The sequence below is a fragment of the Callospermophilus lateralis genome, chromosome 2 (assembly GCF_048772815.1).
Source record: "Callospermophilus lateralis isolate mCalLat2 chromosome 2, mCalLat2.hap1, whole genome shotgun sequence".
Taxonomy (NCBI): Eukaryota; Metazoa; Chordata; class Mammalia; order Rodentia; family Sciuridae; genus Callospermophilus; species Callospermophilus lateralis.
This window is the reverse complement of record NC_135306.1, coordinates 206,193,216-206,215,486: the sequence shown is the minus strand read 5'-3', so window position 1 is coordinate 206,215,486 and position 22,271 is coordinate 206,193,216. Positions and strand designations below refer to the sequence as shown.

The window sequence follows — 22,271 nt, the reverse complement described above, 5'->3', positions numbered from 1 at the left end:
GTCATAGGGCTTAAATATATCCTCATTATGGGTACCCAAGATACTTTTACCGGGTTAGAAAAAAGAATTAGCTCCCTCATTATCTGCATTTTGAATCACCCAAAAATGGTCCGGTTTTTCCTGCATCATCAGGAAGGAGGCTACAACAATCAGAACAGTATATTCCTTCACCAACAGACTGAAAGCTAAATCTGATGAAATAATTATAAGTAAGCAAATGCAACAATTTATACCACCTATAATTTTTTTGCTAGTTGTTAACAATATGATACTTCAGGCTAGGAAGGGAAAAATGGCTTAAAATCAGTATTCTATTTTGCCTCATACATTTCTGGTCAGAAAGACCTTACAGTGGAGCCATTCAAAGTGTGAATGTTGTAAAAGGAATTCAAAGAGATAATTCAAGGTTAACCCAGGAAAGGTGGGAATATCACCAGGACTTCAGTGTCCCCAATTCCTAGCAATAGATAAAAAAGACTGAATCACATATAATATATGTTAGCAGGACTAAAGGATAATAACCTTCAGAAAATTTACTTAAATCTCATCATCAAAATTCACAAGCAAACTGAATTCTCAAGTAAATCAACATTCCCCCCCTTCAGATAATACTACCAGGATTAGGTGAATCTGAGTAAAAGTTATCAGGTTGTATGTATAACAACCTTTACTCTGAAGTATGCTCACTTCTTTTTATATTGACTTGAGTGTTCATTTGTTTCTACAATTGCCGCTGGAATGGATTAGTGATTTTTTTTCCCATGAAATATAACCCTGTGTACAATATGCTATATAGATGGGGAGCAGATATCATAACCCAGTATATTATAATACATAACACAGATCATCTTTTCGAATAAAATTTTTAAAAGATCCAAATTAAAGCTGAAGATCACTGCACTACACAGCAAAAAAACTCATATATTTATTTTAGATGCTTATTATTTTGCCTGTGGTTTTTCTAAGCAATAATAAGATTTATGCAGAGATAATGTGGTTCCAAAAACCTAAAAATTCACCAACTGAATTAATATGAATTTAACAACTTCTTTTTTGGGGGGAGGGGCAGTATTAGGGTTCAAACCCAGGGGTGCTCTACCATTGAATTGCATCCCTCATAGTCCTTTTGTTTTGTATTTTGAGACAGGGTGTCACTAAGTTGCTGAGGCAGAGATCCTCCTGCCTTAGCCTAGTAGCTGGGACTACAGGTATGTACCACCATGCCCAGCTTAACTAACACTTTAAATTAGGGAATTGTGAGATATGATGATGAACATTCCCTGTAAGTGAATGCTTAAATATATACAGACAGTGACCATAAACTAGCTATTTCTGATTTTTAAAAAATGACTTGTCAAGATGAAGGCAGTGTCACACACTTGTAATCCCAGTGATTCAAAGCCATTTTCAACAATTTATCAAGACCCTAAGCTATTTTGTAAGACCTTGTCTCAAAATAAAAAATAAAAAGGTGACAATGTGGCTCAATAGTAAAATGCCCCTGGGTTCAACCCCTGATACCAAAAAATACATAAATAAGGGGCTGGGGATGTGGCTCAAGCGGTAGCGTGCTCGCCTGGCATGCGTGCGGCCCGGGGTCGATCCTCAACACCACATACAAACAAAGATGTTGTGTCTGCCGAAAACTAAAAAAAAAAATACATATTAAAAATTCTCTCTTTCTCTCTCTCCCTCTCTCACTCTCTCTTAAAAAAAAAAAAAAAATACATAAATAAATAAATAAGGGCTGGGAATGGAGCTCAGTGGTAACCCTCTGTGTTCAACCCCCAGTGCCCAAATAAGTAAAAAAATATATATATTGCATGGGAACAAACTAACTTTACCTACTAAGCTAAATTAATAAATGTGTCATTTTGTCTCCTTTTCAAACTTCACGTTCCCTGGCCAATCACTGCAAAACCAAAAAAGATTAAGTTCTATAACACAATGGGGCTCACAGTATTGCTTAGTGGTAGAGCACTTACCTAGGAGGCACTAGGCCCTGGATTCAATTCCAGCACTGAACAAAAAAATTAAATATAGTCAACCACTATAAAAATGAGCATGACTTTAAAAAAAAAAACAAACTTTCTTTTAACACCTTTATGTTTTTATTTATTTATATGTGGTACTGAAGATGGAAGTTAGTGCCTCACACATGCTAGGCAAGCGCTCTACCACTGAGCTATAACCCCTGACCAAAAATGAGCATAACTTATTGAGAACAAAGAAAAAAAAAATGTTTTATAGTAAGTTAATTTAATAGATGTTCTCTACCCTGTCTATACATTAATCTTAAAACTTAGGATAGGATCTAACTTAAATCAATACAGAATTCTAGCTGGAATGTGATGGAACATACCTGCAATCCCAGCAACTCTGGTGGCTGAGGCAGGAGAATGACCAGGACTAAGGATGTGGCTCAATGGTAGAGCACTCACCTGTCATGTGTAAGCCTGGGTTCAATTCCCAGCACCACAAAAAAGAAAAAAGTTTGGAGCTAGGTGTGGTGGCATACACCTGTAATCCCAATGTTTAGGAAACTGAGGGATGAAGATTGAAAGTTCAAAGCCAGCCTCAGCAATTTAGCAAGACCCTGTCTTAATATAAAACAAAAAGGGCTGGGAATGTGGCTCAGTGGTTAAGTGTCCCTGGGTTCAATCCCTAGTACCAAAAAGAAGTTTGGTCAGCAGACTGCCACTCAAATAAGTTCCCAACATGCTTTCATATCAAAAGAAGTTATGTGGGGCTGGGGTTGTGGCTCAGTAGCAGAATGCTTGCCTAGCATGTGTGAGGCACTGGGTTCAATTCTCAGCACTGCACATAGATTAAAAAAAAAGTCCATTGACAACTAAAAAATATTAAAAAAAAAAAAAAAAGAAAAGAAAAGAAAAAGAAGTAGTAGTTATAAGAGGGCTGGGATGTAGTTCAATGGCAAAGCACTAGCCTAGAATGCACAAGGCCCTGGATTCAATCCAGGTTTCACCAAAATAAAAAAAGTCATACTTCAGATATAATTTTGTCATGTAATCATAAGAAAACACATATCAGTCACCCTAATATTCAAAACCATTATTCAAAATTCTAAGAAAGATCCCCACCAAATACATAATACACTCTTAATACCACTACAACAGCACATTAACCAGCCCAGCACAATGACACAGCCTATAATCCCAGCTACTGGGGAAGCAGGAGGATCACAGGTTCAAGGACAGTCTCAATTTAGCCAGACCTATATCAAAATAAAAAAATAGAAAGGGCTGGGGGGTGTGGGTCAGTGGTAAAACTCCCCCTGTGTTCAATCCCCAGTAACAAAACAATAACAACAAAAGTTTCAAAATAAAATTAACAGGTTAGGAATGTATAGCATTGGAGCACCCCAAATTCAATCCCTAGCCCCATACACACACACACACACACACACACACACACACAGAGAAGAAGCACGGTAACCAAAAGAAACAATAAGGCTGGGTATGATGATGCATGCCAGTAATCCCAGCAACTAGAGAGGCTGAGGCAGGAGGACTACAAGTTCAGGACCAGCCTCAGCAATTCAGCTCCCTAAGCAACTTAGGGAGCTGCTGTCACAAAATAAAAAAATAAAATAAAAAGGTGGGGATGTAATGTAACTCATGGGTAAAGTGCCTCTGGATTCAATCACCAGCACCAAGAAAAGAAAAGAAAAACAAAAAAGAGGCTGAGTGCACACCTGAAATCCCAGTGGCTTGGGAGGCTGAGGCAGGAGGATTTGAGCTCAAAGCCAGCCTCAGCAACTTAGTGAGGCCCTAAGCAACTCAGTGAGACTCTGTCTCGAAATAAAATACAAAAAAAGGATGGGAATGTGGCTCAGTGGTTAGGCACCCCTGGGTTCACTCCCCCATACAAAAACAGAAAGAAAGAGAGAGAGAAAGATAAAAGTTAATGTGTGCCAGGCATAGTGGGACACGACTGTAATCCCCAGCAGCTCAGGAGGCTGAGGCAGGAGGATGGGGAGTTCAAAGCCAGCCTCAGCAAAAGTGAGGCACTAACCAACTCAGTGAGACCCCGTCTTTAAATAAAATATAAAAAAAAGATCTGGGGATGTGGCTCAGTAGTCACGTGCCCCTGAGTCCAATCCTCAATACCCACCCTTTCGCTCCCCAAAAAAGTTAATGTGTGCAACAGGTAGTAATCAAGTTACATTTAAAAAGAAAGAAACAAACAAACCTTAACAGGAAAAAAAGTCATAAGAGTATTTAGATTTCTTTACCACTATACCTCTCATCCTTGCTTAAAAATATGAAAAGTTTTGCTTAGTGAAAGATTCTTCCTTCAAAAACTACACCCCAAGGGGGCTGGGGATGTGGCTCTCAAGCGGTAGAGAGCTCGCCTGTCATGCGCACGGCCCTGGGTTCGATTCTCAGCACCACATACAAATAAAGATTTTGTGTCCACCGGAAAAAAAAAACACTATAAAATAAATATTAAAAAATTCTCTCTCTCTCTTTAAAAAAAAAATTATACCCCAAGATCACTTAGATCCTTAACAGTTAAACAATTCTATAAGCCTGACATGATAAACATAAATTCCATATAGCAGTGACTATCTGATAAGAGAATTTTGCAGAATCCTCTTTTTCTTTTCCCATAGATAAATTCTAAACATAAAACTGCACTACTGATACACTTTATTTGAAAAAGTTAGACATGAAGAATTAAAATCTGAACACATGAATTGGAAATAGGCACAAATCTTTGAACTAAGATTCACCAGAACACATGCTTGCTGGACACACATTCTAATATAGCCCAAACCCTTTCACTAATAACATTGAAAAAAAAGAAAAATGAAGTCTTTTCTCAAAAAGACTGAGGAGCATCAGAAAATGGATTAGAGAATTATTCCTTTTTCCTCCAAAATGAGTGTAAAACACAGAGCCAAATAAAACCACCATAAATTCCTTTAGTATTCTCCTAGGCCTTTCAGTTCAGCAAATTTCACTACTACATACCATTCTTTGGCTTTCCTTACCACCCACTCCACAAAAACGAATTCAATTTTTTGAAATGATTATTTGGTGAGAATATTAATAAAACTCTCTTTTACCAAAGAGAAAATCAAATGCTTGAATTCCAACAGACAAATCATAAGAAAGCAAGGCCTACAGGAAAAGTAATCCTACTCACAAATTAATCCCTCCAGGTCATGACTACAAAGTTTTAACAAGATACATCTCATACATCCTTCCCAAAATACAAAATATAGAACTTTATCAACATTCAGTATTATACCTGCCTTCAATCAATCCCCTTGACAACCCCCAAACCTACCAACATGTTAAATTATTAAAATAATAGTTTTACTCTTCAGTTCAAAAAGGATAAATCCTGGTACCACATAATCCTAAAAAATTATACAGAATTATCCTACCTCAATTTTGTCCCTAAAAATATACATTCTAATGTAATTTATTCAGTTGATTATAATACCATATTGCAAAATTAGGAATCCTGTATCACTGTAATCCACAAAATCCTTTGATTCACAATGGTTTCTATATAAGTTAAGGCTATAATGCCATTTCCAAATAGAATGAATATTAAGGCCTTAACCACCTGGCCAAAACCCAAATGGGACATTAATATACCACCACCCCCTATCCTCTGGTGCTCAGAAAAGCCACCTGAAAAGTTAAATAAAATTAAGTTCACAAATGGAAACAAAATAGTTATTTTACTTCAAAACTGGGGTTGGGGGCAGAAAATACTAACCAATCTCTGGCTGTAACGAATCCTTTCTTCTTCGGGTTCCATCTCTCACTCTTCTGTCGAAATTACTGTAAAGAAACCACTCCAGGGCTGCCTTCCTCTTCCTCCTTAAGGAACCAGATTGCAACACTGAAGAATAATGATATGGGCAGAGATGAGAACTCATTCTTGAACTTTTTTTAAAAAAAGGAGTGTTAAATTAAAGGCTCTGTAGAAATGAGGTTCCCCTTCATAAGTCTAGGATCTTTCTGCTCTTGGGCAAGTGAGTCTATGTCATGTTCAACATTAATCACCACATTACAACTGTCCGAGGCCTAGGCAAAAGGAGATGTTGGTTTCAGTTCCGTATGGACAGGCCATACCACTTATTTCTGCCCAAGGGATTGTAATTACCAAAGCTCCCCTTAAATTCAGCATTAGCCAAAGAAAGAAAAAGAAAAAGCAAGCAAACAAGTCCAGGACTTTTATCTCTAGAGAGCTGACCAGGTGAAGCACGCACTGAACCAATCCAGATCCTAACCGAATTAGTTCTCACACCAGTAATTAGAAACTGAAGAAAGAAGGGCAGACTATCTATATAAAAAGAGGACAAGAAATCAGGATTTAAAGAAAGACTCCAAACAATTCCCCATACCCCTCCCATAAGGCCCTACACAATCGTCTCCTTCCTTTCCCAGACCTACTCTCCCACCCCCAAGCCAAGATGTGTACAACTCTGAAACAAATTTGAGAGTTGCAAATCCGAGACAAAAATACCGTCTTCTTTTTGGACAAAGTAATAAGATTCGACTTATAAATAAGAATAAACTAGGTCCTCTCCAAAAATTAAATAAAGACCGATTGGCGCGTCAGTCAATCTATTAACACCAAGCAAGGGTTTTCATTTTTTAAACACTCTCGTGGATAATGGCTTCCACTGGGAATGCAGATTTCTCTCTTTTGTAACTACACTACCGCCACGTTAACAGCAGCATCCTTCAGAACTGCTAGGAGACCAGAGGACCCGATGACATAGTTTGCGAGAGCAGATCGTGGCACTGCCCGCGGTCGGGAGGGGCAAGGTGTCTGCACCCCCCGGGCGGGACGGGGAAGCCGGCACGTCTCGCCGGGCTCCCCCGGGGGAAGGCGTTTCGACCGTTCACCCACCGGGAAAAGAGGCAGAAACTTTAAGTCTTTAGGACAACACAGAGAACCAAACTTCCCAAGGCGGGGGGAGGGGGATTCTCACCGGGGATTTCGCTCTTGAGTTCTTGTCCAAGTGAGAAGTAAAAAAAGAGTCCAAAGACAGAGGAAAAATTAAATCCCACACGTCGTCTCCGGTGTTTCCGCGGGTCAACCCAGTATCCAGAGAGGGTCAGAGCGACCCGGAAAGGAGAGGAAACAGTTGTCGAGTCGATCTCCTCTTCTGGCTTGGAAACCGGGAGTCGCAGGGGCCGGGAGCCGGGCACGACCCCCGGGCTCCGAGCCCGCGCCCCCGCTCCCCGGCCGGCGGTCAGCTGCCCCGGCCCGCGCCGGCCCTGCCGCGGGGAGCGCCCTCCCCGCCGTGCCCTCGCCCGCAGCCGCCGGCCGCCTCCGGGCCCGGGAGCGGCGGCCGATCAGCTGAGACCGGCCGGGCCGAGGCTCCGCGCGCCGCCCGGCCCCCCGGAACGCGGGCCCCGGCCCCGGGGGGCGGCGAGAGCGGGAGCGGCGCGGCGCGCCGGGCTGGGGGCCGGGCTGCCCTCGCGTCTCCCGCTCTGCCGGGTCTGCGCTGCGGGACGAGTCCCCGGCTACTCCCCGGTCACAGAGGAGGGACTCCGGGGGATGGGCCCCCTGGCGTTGCCCCTCCTCCCGGAGCGGTCCCTGCCCAGGAGAGACAGAGCGGCGACAGGCCCAGCCGCAGGGAAGGTGCTCTGCGAGCCGCAGCCGCCGCCGCCGCCGCCGCCGCTGCCGGGGAGGGGTGTTGTTTCCCTCACACAGGAGGAGCCGCTGAAGCAGCCGCCGCCATTTTGAACCCGTCAGACTCTCACATACACACAGCTCCTCGCGGCGCACTGCGCAGGCGCCGCCTCCCCACCCCTCCTCCCGCTCACCTCTCCACCCCCACCGCCTTAAGCCTCCCTGCGCTTCTTACCGCTCTCCCAGGCGCACGTGAGCGCGCACGCGTCACTCCCCTCTAACGCGGACACGCCGCCTGCGCGCGCACGCGCGGATGCGTCGGCCTCGAATCGCCCGCGCCCCGCGACGCCGACGCGGCTCCCCGCCCCGCTTCGCGTCAGCCCACCCGCCCTCCCGCCGGCCGCCCGCCCCCGCTCCCCGCCGGCCTTCTTCCAGGGCTCGGGCCGGGTCGGCTGCTGGCGCCTGCGCGCAGGGCGCGATCCTCCTCCGCGCGCGCCCTCCCCCACACACCCTCGCCTGAACACACACTTCGCCTCTGTGACCCCGCCCCTCGCTGGCCAGCTGCGCCGGCCGCCCTCCCCCACCTCTCCTGGGAGGGTGGTGACCCCCGACCCCCAGCCAAGCACAGCACCCCCGGAGCAGTGGGGAGCAGCTCCCCTTCCCCCTTCGGCCGCCCTCTGCCCTAGGCGGCCCGTCACAGTCCCAACATCCTGAAGGCCGGGCGAACTGGGCTAGGCAGCCGTTGCCCGCCTCGAAGCGGGGTTCCCCGGGGTCAGGCCGCCGGGCCCGGTCGGCCCGACCCCGGTGTCCCGCTCGGGCCTGCCCAGGGAGAGGGTGCGCAGGGAGCCGGGGCATTCCCGTCGGCCGCCCTCCCGTCGCGCGCCGGCCGGTGGGCCAAGGCCGGCCTGCCCGCCATCCCCAGGCAGGCCTCGGCGCCCCCGCCACTGGGCCCGAAGCCCTTGGCTCGGGGGGCTCCTCGGCGCAGCGGCCCGGCCCACCTCACCCACTCCTCGCCGCTCCGAAGGGGCAGAAAACGGGAGTAGCATGTCTGTCCTGTGTTCGGCTCCCCCGGGGGAGCTCCGGGCGCTTGACAAGGGCGTCCGCAGGTGCCTGGCGCGGGAGTGGTCTCCGCGACGGCCCGGGGGCGGCGGCGGCCAGCGCGCCCACCGCGGGCCGCTGGCGCCCGGGGAGGTGGCCCAGGAAGCCCCCGCTCCCCGGCCACGCTCAGGTTTCCGCGGCGCCGGTGCCCCCGGCGGCCCGGGTGGGGCGTGACCCCGCCCCCGGCGAGCCGGGGCGCCCCCCACGGAGAGGTGCGCTAGCCGCTCCCGGCCCCCAGGCCGACCCTGCAGCCCCGGGCCGCGCCGGGCACAAGAGGCCCAGCCGGAAAGATGTCTCCTCTCGGTGCGCGCAGCTTCGCGCGAGGGTCAGCGGCGGGGCAGCGGCGGCCCGAGTTGCGCCGGCCCTGCCCCCGGACCGGCTCCTGAGGTTCGACAGCCGCCCGACGGGCAGGCAAGGTCTGGACGTCGACGGAGCCTGGCTGGAGATATCTGAGCAATGCCATGCGATCAGCCCAGCCGCGATCAGGGCCGTTCCCCAGCCAATCTCGTGCTTTGGGGCCCGTTTAAATTATAAATCCCATAAAGAATGGTGGCTTGGGCGTTACATATCCAAGTGCTTGAGGTCGGCACTTTTAACTTCACTATGTCCATGCTGAGTGGTGTCACACATCTTTTTCTTCCTGCGTTGGTTTCCAACTCTTCAAACTTTTGAAGAAATGGAGGAGAGAGGAAGGACATGGTGAATCATATAAGCGCGTAAACAGCCTTCAACTCTCTGAAGACTTTAGCGAAAGACAATTGATACAATGATGCCACCTATTTCTATGAAGGTTTGAACTCTAGGTTAAAGGTGCTGCATAAACCCAAGGTATTTATTACAGCCCCAAATTTTCGTTCATGCATTCTTAGGAAGTTTTTTTTAACATTCTATGCTTTGTTTCTCAACATCCTTCCAAGACAAGCTAAATGCTTTGTATCTTTAGACTCATTTGAAGATAGAAGATTGAAGTATAAGGTTAAACAGCTTGCATAATTACTCTGATAGAGGAGGCCAGCACTCTGCACTTGCCAACTGAAACATCTTACAGACAACAAAAATGCTTCGTTAGCATTGTATGGTCTTGTTTCAATCACTGGCAATACCATTCTTTATCCTTATACCAGTTGTGTTCTGAGTTCTCAGATTTTCAGTGCATCAATACAAAGAAGACAATCATTGAAACAATGAGATCTGAGATCTTACCTTTCAAACTATAGTAAAATAGGTTTTTAGAGGCAGTAATCTTTCACACCACCTCAACCAGATTTGCCTCATAGACTTCTGGCTCTCTGCAGTTACTGTAAAGTTAAGTTTGTTTTGAAGTAAGAATGATGTTTGCCACTGCCAATTAGTTAAGTGTTGGGCCTAATTGCTGTTTGCAAAATAAATAGCTTTCTTTCTTTGCAGATTAACCCTACTTGGGGTAAAGAGAGAGTGGAGGGCTCTAGCAGTAGCTCAACTTGGTCTTACCTTTTTTCTTAAGGCTGGACCCTCCTTAAGTACAAACTGAGTCTCACCTTCAGCAAAATTTGTAGTTAAACTTGTACAAATTTAACTCAGGTGAGCATACTGGGAGGAAACCAAGAAGGCTCCAGAACAGTAACAATAGTACTTATTTTGAATAGGACAGCAAATGGAACAAAGTTTGTCAAATTGTGTCCAGTTCTTTCCCAATTGAAAGCTGTTAACCAGTCTGCAGTGAGAGAAGTGGACATTTAAGCAGATACACACAATGGTTTTTCTACAGACAGGCTTTGTATATTAATACTCAAGCAGTTGTGCAGAATAAGAGAGGACATTGGCCTGACACATGCCTGTAATTCCAGTGGCTCTGGAGGCTAAGACAGGAAAACTGTGAGTTGAAACTAAGCCTCAGCAAAAGCAAGGTGCTAAGCAACTCAGTGAGACCCTGTCTCTAAATAAAATACCAAAAATGGCTGAGGATGTGGCTCAGTGCCCCAATACCCTTGAGTTCAATCCCTGGTACCAAAAAAAAAAAAAAAAAGGACATTGGCCCGGCAGATACCTAGTGATTCCCCCCACAATCAAAATGGCTCCAGTTTGCAGTGGCAGATGTGTTAGGCTCACTGTTTTACCCTAAAAGAACCATCTTCCAAGCCAGGTGTGGTGACACACACCTGTAATCCCAGTGGCTTGGAAGGCTGAGGCAGGAAGATGGAGAGTTCAAAGCCAGCCTCAGGGGCTGGGAATATAGTTCAGTTAGTGGAGTGCTTTCCTTGCATGAACAAGGCCCTGGGTTCAATCCCCATCACCACAAACAAACAAACAAAGCCTCAGCAATTTAGTGAGATGTTAAGCAACTCAGTCCCTGTCTCTAGATAAAATACAAAATAGGGCTGGAGATGTGGCTCAATGGCCAAGTACCCCTGAGTTCAATCCCTGGTACCCCCCCCAAAAAAGAAGCATTTTGCAGGAGAATAGAGCAATAGGGCTGGGGGTTTACCCAAGAAGGCAGTAGAACTATGAATTATATGGCTTCCAGTGTGGGTTCAGGGAAGGAAGGAGAATGACAATGACACCTGGAAAGAAGGAAAGCAGAATTCCTTCAAGAAGCATTACAAAGAGTGTTTCTGGCTGAAAGAAACTGAAGCCTTAATAAGATATAAACCTTGGGCTGGGGATGTGGCTCAAGCGATCGTGCGCTCGCAGATGTTGTGTCCGCCGAAAACTAAAAAATAAATATTAAAAAAATTCTCTCTCTCTCTCTCTCTCTCTCTCTCTTTAAAAAAAAATAAATAAATAAACCTTTCTTGAGCAAAACTAAGGCCCAGCAAATGCTGAGAGTCAAAATCCAGATTTCCCATTTCTCTGGGGAGATTAACTACATTAAACCATTTCCAAATTTCTCCTTATATGTTAAAGAGGAAATAAGGATGTCCCAAAGGTATATGTCTAAACCAGAATAGAGAAGTTGTTTCTGAAGATTCTGCAGGAGGAAGCATAACGAGTGTTTGAAGAGCTTTGCCATTGAAGACAGAATGGATACTCTGCTGGCTTCTGGCAGCTTCTATGTTAAGAGTTCCTCAAAGTCTTCATTTTTCATTGATAAAATGGAAAAACACCTCAGAATGAAAAGAATAAAGTCAGTGGTTAGTATCTAGCACATGATAGCTACTGTTTATGAGCACCTTCTATATTTTTCCCCACTACCACCAGATAAGGTATTCCTATGTTGCCCGGGCTGGCCCAGAACTCCTTGCCTCAAGTGATTCTCCTACCTCAGTCTCCTGGGTGCTGGGATTACAGGCAAGCACTTTCCATTATTCTAACCTCTAGTTTTAAGGGAAGTTTTGAGCAGAGATGTTTCAGAGGCTTCAGGTATGGCACAGTAGTACAGCACTTGCCTGGCATATACAGGGGCCTGGGTTTCACCCCAGCCCTGGGAAGGAAGGAAGGAAGGAGGGAGGGAGGGAGGGAGGGAAGGAAGGAAGGAAGGACATCATCCTGACCTTCTGAGATCTCTTCCCTTCCATTCTTCTCTCCACCACTCTGCCTCATGCCTAGCCCCTATTCATCCTCTCCCTCTCTCTTTTCCTCTGACTGTACTGCCTGCCCAGTCCCTTCTGTAAACTTCTGCTTGGTGTACTTCATATGCTCTCTAGTTTCATTACATAATCTTTTCCTGAATACCTCCCTTCACCCATTTCTACTAGACTACAAGTTTCTTGTTGACGGGAACCAAACCACATTGTATCCCTCAAAGAATCTTCTAAAATAAGTATTACAATCTGTGTCAACCCTATGAGGAGTAAAAAAGTAGGTATTGGCTGGGGTGAATATGACCTTTAAGTGATGGCAAATTTTCTTTAGACTCTGGAAGTAGAATCTGAATGAATCAGTACTAAAAGGAAGCCAGCAATACCCTGCAGATTCTCATATCATTGAATATGGATGGCATGTGAAATTCTTTTTTTTTTTTTTTTTTTGGTACTGGGGATTGAACCCAGGGGCACTGAACCACATCCCCAGCCTTTTTTTGTTTAGAGACAGGGTCTCACTGAGTTGCTTAGGGCCTCAATATGTTGCTGAGGCTGGCTTTGAACTTGGGATCCTCCTGCCTCAGCCTCTCAGCCATGGATGAGACTTTAGCCTTCCTTGGCCCAGCACCTCCCTCACTATTTTTTCCAGGCATATGGCCCTTCTTTGGGCAGTCCCGCCTCTTCTGAATCCTGGGGTTGACTTTGACTGTTGGGGCAGCTGCAGCAGCATCCGGGATCCACTTGCTCTTTCAGGGACTGCCTTAGCTTTGCCTTGGGGAAAGGCCACTCTCACTTCTCATTTCTAAAAGGGTGGGACTTCCCACCCTGCCCCAGATTGAGACTAAAAGATGCAGAGCCTCATGCCTCTGCTATACCTGTGCTTGCCCAGGGGAGGTTTCTTGCACCCTGGGGTTTTAGGGTCTGCTTGCATTCTTATAAGTGTTGGCTGAGTTGATGGGGATAGTTAGGCACTGCTTAAGCCACATCCTTAAAAGGCCAGTGGCCTCAGCACTTAGACCTGAGCCCAGACTGACCAGTAGGTCTGGTCTTTGTTTGCGTCTTCAAGGGCATTTGCTACCTTTGGTCAGCTTCTGCTAAGAATGGCATTCTTCAGCTGCTTTGTGAGGGCGCTTACCTGCTTTGGATCATGAGTCCAGTCCCTCAACCTGTCAGAAGCTCCATTCTCTCTTTAATAAAACAGAGATAATGACTCTTGCTTTATTTCCTCCAATGATTGTTATGGAATCAATGGACTAAGGCATGAATGTGCTTTGGAAACTGGAAGACAACACTGAGAATAGAATGCTAGTTCACATATTTTTTTGAATTATTTCAGCTTTTTCTGGTAAGAACATTTAATCTGAGATCTACCCTCTTTTTAAAAAATGTGGGTTTTTTTTCTTTTTATATTGCTAGGGATCAAACTGAGGACCTCCCCTATGTTAAGTAAGCACTCTTCCACTAAGCTATGCCCTCAGCACTACTCTCTTAACAAACTTTTAAGTGTATAGTACATTCTCCTGTTTCTTTTTTTCTCACATGAAGGATTTGTGTACTTACTGAGTACCTATGCCCAATATTAAGTGCTTGGATGGAGAAAGATTTGAGAAATCAGAAGACTTGCTTTTTACCCTTGAAGAGCTCATGTCACAGAAAGACACTGGGAAGATGTGACATCCTGAGAGAACAATAATCTACAGTACAAATTAATCACTGGAACATAATATAGTCAGGAAAAACTGTACCTAGAATTGCTGTAGAGCGTAAGCCCCATGGGGCAGGAAGTTTGTCAGTGCACCCCCAGTGCCTTTTTTTTTTTTTTTTTAAAGAGTGAGAGAGAGAGGGAGAGAGAGAGGGAGAGAGAGAGAGAATTTTTTTAATATTTATTTTTTTTAGTACTTGGCGGACACAGCATCTTTGTTTGTACGTGGTGCTGAGGATCGAACCCGGGCCGCACACATACCAGGCAAGCGCGCTACCACTTGAGCCACATCCCCAGCGCCCCCCCCCCACAGTGCCTTTAATACTGCCAGGCAGACTGGCACTTCTTTCCTTTATGGTTATGAATAAAGTAGCTCAGTGGTGCTTTTTTTGTTTTGTTTTGTTTTTTGTTTTGGTTTTTTTTTAAAGAGAGAGAATTTTTTTAATATTTATTTTTTAGTTTTCGGCGGACACAATATCTTTGTATGTGGTGCTGAGGATCAAATCTGGGCCGCACGCATGCCAGGCGAGCGCACTACCGCTTGAGCCACATCCCCAGCCCTCAGTGGTGCTTTTGAAGGAGGGAGGAGTATAAAGACTAGGTACTTTGAATCTTTGCAAGGGAGTTTGGTTTTGCTAAAGGAAGAAGAGAGGCACATATTTCACAGAGCAGAGGGTTGATGCAATAGTAACTCCTCCTGGGAAACTGTTCTTGTAGCTGTTATTGCAGCTGGAATAGAGGTGAAAGCAACTACCGCCCTAACCAAGCCAAGAGGTGAGTGCAAGGATCTTAGGCCAAGTTCTTGCTCTCTTTTTATTCCAGCTTCTGGCATGATCTTTCTGCTCTGTTTCTCTCTGCTGTCTCCAATTTCAAGATATCAGCTTCAGAGTCCGTATCAGAGCATGGCTTTTGATGTGGCAGTATAAACTTAACATCTCCAGTCAACTTTTCCTCAAAATGCCTCTCTAATTATACTGTTTATTATATTTCAAGTGTATAATTTTAAATGACAATCTTGTTTTTCTTTTTTCCAAAATGCATGCTAAGTATTTAAACTCTAAGTCTTCACTTTCTTTCTGGCTACATCTATTTTATCACCCCCCACCCCCAGGGGGACTGCAAGTCAGAATCCACAGCATTTAGAGTGAGATTTCCTTGTTCTAGTTTTTGCAATTATACTTAACTTCCCACAGCTTGGAGTTTGTGTTTGGATTCAGTCATAATTACTTGACCTATGTCTATTGTTAATCAGTTATCTTACTGGTGAACTGCATATCTTTAGTTAACTTAAACTCCTGCATAATTTTGTTGGTATAAGAAATGTTGGGGGGGCTGGGGATGTGGCTCAAGCGGTAGCGCGCTCACCTGGCATGCATGAGGCACCAGATTTGATTATCAGCACCACATAAATGTAAAGTAAAGATATTGTGTCCACCTTAAAAAAAAAAAGAAAAAAGAAAAAGAAAGAAATATTAAAGAAGAAGAAGGAGGAGGAGGAGGAGGAGGAGGAGGAGGAGAAAAGAAGTAATGTTGGAAGCCAGGCGCAGTGGCACACGCCTGTAATCCCAGCGATTTGGGAAGCTGAGACAAGAGGATCCCAAGTACAAAGCCAGCCTCAGTAAAAAGAAAGGTGTTCAGCAACTCAGTGAGACCCCATCTCTAAAAATAAAGCACAAAATAGGGCTGGAGAGATGGCTCAGTGGTCAAGTGCCCCTGAGCTCAATCCCTGGTACCAAAAAAAAAAAAAAAAAAAAGAAAAGAAAAGAAAAAGTAAAAGAAAGAAAAAAATGTTAGAGACCCTACTTCTATACCTTCTCCTTTATTTTTTGAACTAAAACAAAATTTACCCATCTATGTTCTTTTTCTACATATATTTCTTATTGGCAGTATAAGGGATTGAACCCAGGGCCTTAACACATGCTAGGCAGGTGCTTTTCCACTGAGCTATACCCCCAACCCTACTATCTATGTTTCTTTTCTTTCTTTCTTTGGTACTAGGAATTGAACTCAGGGGCACTCAACCACTGAGCCACATCTCCAGCCCTGTTTTTGTATTTTATTTAGAGACAGAGTCTCACTGAGTTGCTTAGTGCCTCTCAGTTGCTGAGGCTGACTTTGAACTTGAGATTCTCCTGTCTCAGCCTCCCAAACTGCTGGGATAACAGGCATGTGCCACCACGCCTGGCTTTATCTATATATATATATTTTTTAAGAATTCATTTATTCCATGAATACTTTTTTTTTTTTTTTTCAAAGAGAGAGTGAAAGAGAGGGGTAGGGAGAGAGAGAGAGAATTTTTAATATTTATTTTTCAGTTTTCGGCAGACACAATATCTTTGTTTGTATGTGGTGCTGAGGATCGAACCTGGGCCGCACGCATGCCAGGCAAGCACGCTACCACTTGAGCCACATCCCCAGCCCTATCTATATTTCTAATGCATGTTTTATGGATGAACAGTTATGCTTTACATAAATGTTGGTATTTTCTATAATATATATTAATGCTTTCTATTTCATTTCAATTTTTTTTTATTTTGTTTTGTTTTGTTTTGGTGGTGCTGGGGATTGAATCCAGGGCCTTGTGCATGCTAGGCAAACACGCTACCAACTGAGTCATATCCCCAGCCCATTTGTTTCAAAGTTTATTTTATTTTTTAATTTTTTTTTTTTTTTGAGAGAGAGAGAGAGAGAGAGAGAGAGAGAGAATTTTAATATTTATTTTTTAGTTATTGGTGGACACAACATCTTTGTTTATATGTGGTGCTGAGGATTGAACCCGGGCCGCACGCATGCCAGGCGAGCGCGCTACCACTTGAGCCACATCCCCAGCCCCCAAAGTTTATTACACAGGCAATAGTTCCTACAATTTGTGTTTTTATTAACAAATTCAGAAAAGTGGGCAAATAGAATTTGCGATTCCAACTTGTTAGAAGGTAGAGATTCTGAGTTTCTTCCCTTATCTGAATCTGTGTCATTTCTCTTGGAGGGACCATATTTCTTTCTAATATGCATTTAGGTTGCCTCTTAACACACAGGCATCTTAGTTTGGATACTGCTTATTTTGGATACTCCTCAAGATTTAAAATATAAGATGTGGATCTAGCCCTCAAAGCGAGTATGGTTTGTTTAGAGAGAGAAGCTAAAATAAAGACTAACCACTTTTTAAAATATTTTTTAGGTGTAGATGGACACAACACAATGCCTTTATTTTTATGTGGTGCAGAGGATCAAACCTGGGTCCCGCCCATGCTAGGTGAGCACTCTACCGCTGAGCCACAATCCCAGCCCCAAAGACTAACCACTTTGAAAATGCCACCTTCACATTAACCAAGGAGGCCAATGATGGCAGGACAAAGTTGGAGAAGGAAAAAATAAAGACAGTTCTTGCCCAGCTTCAGAAGGACCTGGAGCAATGTTCTTGATCCCCAGGATTTCCTGGTGGAAGTATTGAATACTTGCTGCTACATTAACTTCTTCCAAAGGGTTTTTGTTGTTGTTGTTGTTGCTGGGTTTTTGTTTTTGTATGTGTGTGTGTGTGCTGGGTATTGAACCCAGGGCCTTGTGCATGCAGAGCAAGCCCTCTACCAACTAATATCCCCAGTCCTGAAAGAGTATCTTCTGGGTCCTCATCTATTAAAGGGATATAGCTCTGATTCACAGAATCTTGGAGCCAATTTGAAGATCAGTGGTTATTTAAACCACCCTGCTCATTTTAAAAACCAGCAATCTGGGGGCTGGGGATATAACTTAGGTGGTAGAGTGCTTGCCATGCATGCACAGGGTTCAATCCTCAGCACTACCACTAAAAAAAAAAAAAAAAAACAGCAATCTGGGCCCAGAGATGTTAAGCATCTTAGACAAGGTGATGCAGTTAGCTTAATAATGAAACCAGAACCATAAACCATGTCAGTTTTGTGTTTTTGTTTTTATTTATTTTGTGGTACTAGGGGTTAAACCCAGGGACTGGTGTTCTTCCTCTGAGCTACATCCCCAGCCCTTTTCAAAATTTTATTTTGAGACAGGATCTCACTAAGTTGCCCAGGCTGGCCTCAAACTTGGTATCCTCCTGCCTCAGCCTCCCACCTGTGAGTGGGAGGTATGTGCCACCCCACCTGGCATAAGCCATGTCTTCTAATAGCTAGTCCTGTGGGCTTTCTTCTGCTCTTCAAATTGATGGCATTTTCTCACAATCAAATTAAATGTTTGTTCACTCATTTATTCCCCAGAAAGTGGACCAGCCTGTATGGGGCACTGAGTTTTGACACTGGGTTTGCACCATGAGGCCACATTGTTAGGGGGCAAGTCAGATAACCAAAGAAATTAGTCTCCCAATTGAAATGAGTCTAAAGGGAATGAGTCTAATGATAACGGGGTGTGTGGAGACTGTGAGGGCACAATGGTGGGAGGGGCCAGGTCTGCTGTGGGGGACAGCAGGGAAGGCTTCCTGGAGGAGGAATGCCTAAACTGACTTAGAAATTACTGGTTACCAGGAGGATACAGGGGAAGGGCACTTCCTGTCCCTGGTGTGCTCTGGATGCAGCAGGAGGCAGTAGAGCTGAGGCTGTAGCGAGGAAGGGGGCTTCCTAGCTGAAGCACCACTCCTACCACATTCAGCAAGAGGGTGAGGCTTTGTCTTTTGTAGGGGCTAGGCATTGAGTTACCAGGCCCCACGTGTTTCTGGAGAGTCTGTGTTGCTGGTACTGCCAGGGGTGCTGGGAACACCAAGGATTCCTGCTGACAGACAGCATCGTGTCATGTCTAGTGGGGACCCCAGAAACCACCAGGCAGTGAACACATGACCTTTCACAAATCATAATACTTGCAAGCGTCCGTTTTCCTCCTGGAATGGGGATGAGGATCCCTCTTCTCAGGCAGTTTTGGGTGTAAAATGAGCTAAAGGTCGGGGAACTAAAGAAGCTCATGGAGCATAGTAAGTGCCAGAGACAAGCAGACTGGTGACACTGAGCTGGTTTAGTTCACTGGGGACCCAGCCAATCAATGATTTAGTTGATGAATCTCTGTGAGGAAAATAGAGACCGCTTATTTGAGAGGACAATGGACTTGAGACCACGTGACAAAAGGGACATTTCAGGTAGCAGGAAGAGCTTAAGTAAAGACCCTTTGTGGGAAGGGGCATGGCGTACTCCAAAGACCGCAGGCCAGCGCGGTGGGTGCCAGTGGCAGAGGTAGAGAGCTGCATCCACAGGGTAACCTAACCAAGTCACATGAGGCTATCAGTGAGCTAAGAACGTACCCTCAAGGCAGGACACCCTGGTGATCCCAGACACCTGCAAACCAGAAGATCAGATTTACATTTCAGAAAGAGCTGTGATAACAGGAAGGCCTGGTGGTGCTCGCCTGTATTCCCAGCAGTTCAAGTTCAAGGCTTTAGCAAGGCCCTTAAGGAACTTAGTGAGACCCTGGTTTTTTTTTTTTTTTTTTTTTAAAAAAAAGAACTCTGATACAAAAGCAGAAAGCTGGCAAGAAAGTTAGGTCTTCTGCTATGGGGAGAGAGGTTAAGGACGCGGCCTCAGGAAGCTGAGAAAGAGTATGAAGATCAAAGAAGAGAGCTGGGCATGTAGCCCTAGCTATTAGGAAGGTTGCCCAGGAGTTCAGGGTCAGCTTGGGTCACATAGTAAGACCCCCTTCTAGCGGAAATGAGAGAGAGGAGAGGTGAAGGATGAGGACACAGGATTTGGTTAGCATTAGTTGTGGGGGGGGGGGCATGAGGAAGAGGGAGGGGTAACCAGTGACTGCTGCCTGGGTCTAAGAGGATAAGTTCACACTGGCACACACTGAGGCTGAGGGACTCAGACACCCACCAGCTTTATAAGGATTGGAAGGGAGAATCAACAGCGGCAGATAAAGACCACGGGAGGAATGCAATGGATGGGGCTGTAGAGGACGACTGTGCCTAGCCCATCACAGATGCCCAGGAACCGCTTGAGGAAGGAAGAGGTGTGCAAAGGGCCGCAGAGGAAGAGATGCCTGTGAAAGAGAACTGGGAAGGAAAGACCAGAGGAGAGAGGGAAGGAAAGGTGCATGGAGGAGAGCGAGAAGAGGGACGGGCTGAGGGGCACCCAGCAGCTGGAAGGCCACCCTAGATGGAACAACTATAACCCCAGTGGAATCACTATGACGTCACTGATGATATTCCTTGCAAAGTTGCGGGTGGGGCAGTTGGAATGCAGTGAGGCAAGAATGAATGGAAGCCCAGCCTGAGGTGACCCAGGCCTGTAAGCCCAGGGATTCTGGAGGCTGAGGCAGGAAGATCACTAGTTTGAGGTCAGCCTCAACAATTTAGCAAAACCCTGTCTCAAAAACTAAAAGGGCTAGGGATGTGGCTCAGGGGTAGTGTTTTAAAATCTCTGGTGAGTACATCTTGTTTCCCTCCAGTGGAGTAAGCTTCCTGGTGCCTGAGGTTTGCCATCTCTTTGCTTCCTCCTCCATGTCTTTAGTTAGGTCTTGAACACAGTCCAGCACAAAAATGCTTGCAAAGGGTAACATGAGAATAGGTCACCATGTAGTGGCCTGAGGGTGCAGGGACAGATTAGAGGGTTTGCCAGGAAAGAGGTGGATTTGTGAAAGCAGCTGTTGGAGGACATTGGTGGCACATTAAGTATTTGTGTTTAAGCAGACTCACATGGGAGTGAAATGAGTTTGAGGACATTGAGTCACTGCCAGGAAGGCCCAGCCAGTAGGGGTAGAGTTGGAGGAGGAAGAGAAAGCAAAAGATCGATCCCAGGGATAGGGAGCTGGTGGTGAGTTTGGAGCCAGGATGGAAATATGTTGGTCATTGACCACCATGAAGGCTCTAGAAAGGACATCATTTTCTCAAACCCCCACCCCTGCCTTTTCTTTTCTTTCTTTTTTTTTTTTAATTTTTTTTTATATTTATTTTTTAGTTTTCGGTAGACACAACATCTTTGTTTGTATGTGGTGCTGAGGATCGAACCCGGGCCGCATGCATGCCAGGCGAGCGCGCTACCGCTTGAGCCACATCCCCAGCCCCTTTTTTTAAAAATTTTGAGACCAATCTCACTAAATTGCCCAGGCTGGCCTTGGATATGCATTACCTCCTGCTTCAGCCTCCTGAGTTGCTTGGTTTACCACGGCTGCTACCAAGCCCAGCTGATCCTAGTCTTAATGTAGGCAAGTGAGTGTACTTTTGAATTTTCCCAGAAGCAAACCTGAAAGAAGTATTCAAAAGCAAGTACAGATACTCCTCAATTTATGATGGCGTAGCATCTGATTAATTCATTGCAAGTTGAAAATATCATAAGTCAAAAATACATTGAGGTGGTGCAAACATGTAATCCCAGGGGCTAGGAGGTGAAGACAGGAGGATCACAAGTTCAAGAACAGCCTCAGCAACTTAGTGAGACCCTGTCTCAAAATAAAAAGGCCTGGAGATGTGGTTCAGTGGTTGAGTGCCTTGGATTCAATCCTAACAACAGGTGGAGACTGTGTTCCTGTTTTGTTCTGGCTGTGTATGTTGAATGATAAGTGACATAAAACAAATGCTGCCGGGTGCCTGTAATCGCAAAGACTTGGGAGACTGAGGCAGGAGGATCACAGGCCAGTCTGGGCAATTGAGCCAGACCCTGTTTCAAAAATAAAAAGGGCTGAGGATGTAGCTCAGTGGTAAGTGTTTCCCCTTGCATACACTAGGCCCTGGATTCAATTTCCTGTAAGAAAAATTAAAAAAAAAAAAAAAGCTAAAGGAGTTGTGGAAGGGGCATTGGGAGTGCTGCAGACAGCCCAGGATCTCCCACAGGAAGGTGAACTTGAAAGATGGGCTGGGCAAGGATAATTTTCAGAGGCTCCAGTGAGGAAGAAATTTACTTAGGCTCCAGAAGGGGGCACAGCACGGTGGAAGGGGACAGGCACTAAAGGTGGCTGAGGGAGTAGACAGAATTACATGAAATGACTGAGGACTTCAAGTGTATGGTACACAGCCAGCACTGGGACTACAAAGAGCAGGAAAACAGGAACTGTTCTCCAAACCAGCCTGAAGTCCCAAGCCTTCCCAGCTCTGGCTGGGTCCAGGGCACCTCCAGCTCTTTGGGGACTCAGGTGATGCCGAGGAAGAGAGTGCCTCCTCACAGGGAGCTGTTCTAGAGAAAACAATGCACCTAACATCCCAAGTTTTTGTTTTGTCTTGAGGTTCTCCGCAGTGGTCACAAATTTATTCAACTGAAGTTCTTAATTGCTTTTAGAAAAGGATCTCCCACCAGGGGCTAAGGTACCTTTTCTTTAGCCCCCTCAGAGATGACATTTGGATACACTCAGGGCTTTTCACCCAGGGGTAGGTGTCAGAGGGCAGCAGGACTCAGCAAGGG

General features: G+C 45.5%; 1 protein-coding gene across 5 annotated transcripts in view; it reads right to left on the bottom strand.

Moving 5' to 3' along the window:
• The window catches only part of Kdm2a (lysine demethylase 2A), a 111,250-nt gene extending 103,939 nt beyond the window's left edge, over positions 1-7,311 (bottom strand). For 3 of the 5 annotated variants that reach the window (XM_076847670.2, XM_076847668.2, XM_076847664.2), the window contains exons 1-2: positions 6,983-7,311; positions 5,758-5,883 (exon numbers count right to left, since the gene is read on the bottom strand). Coding sequence is in view for 3 of the 5 variants with exons in the window: in XM_076847664.2 (XP_076703779.1) it covers positions 5,758-5,799 (42 nt within the window). In the remaining 2 variants the exon portion in view is untranslated. The remainder of the gene's footprint in view (positions 1-5,757; positions 5,884-6,982) is intronic. The other 2 variants (XM_076847665.2, XM_076847666.2) reach the window with 2 other exon arrangements.
• Between the last annotated feature and the right edge of the window lie 14,960 nt (positions 7,312-22,271).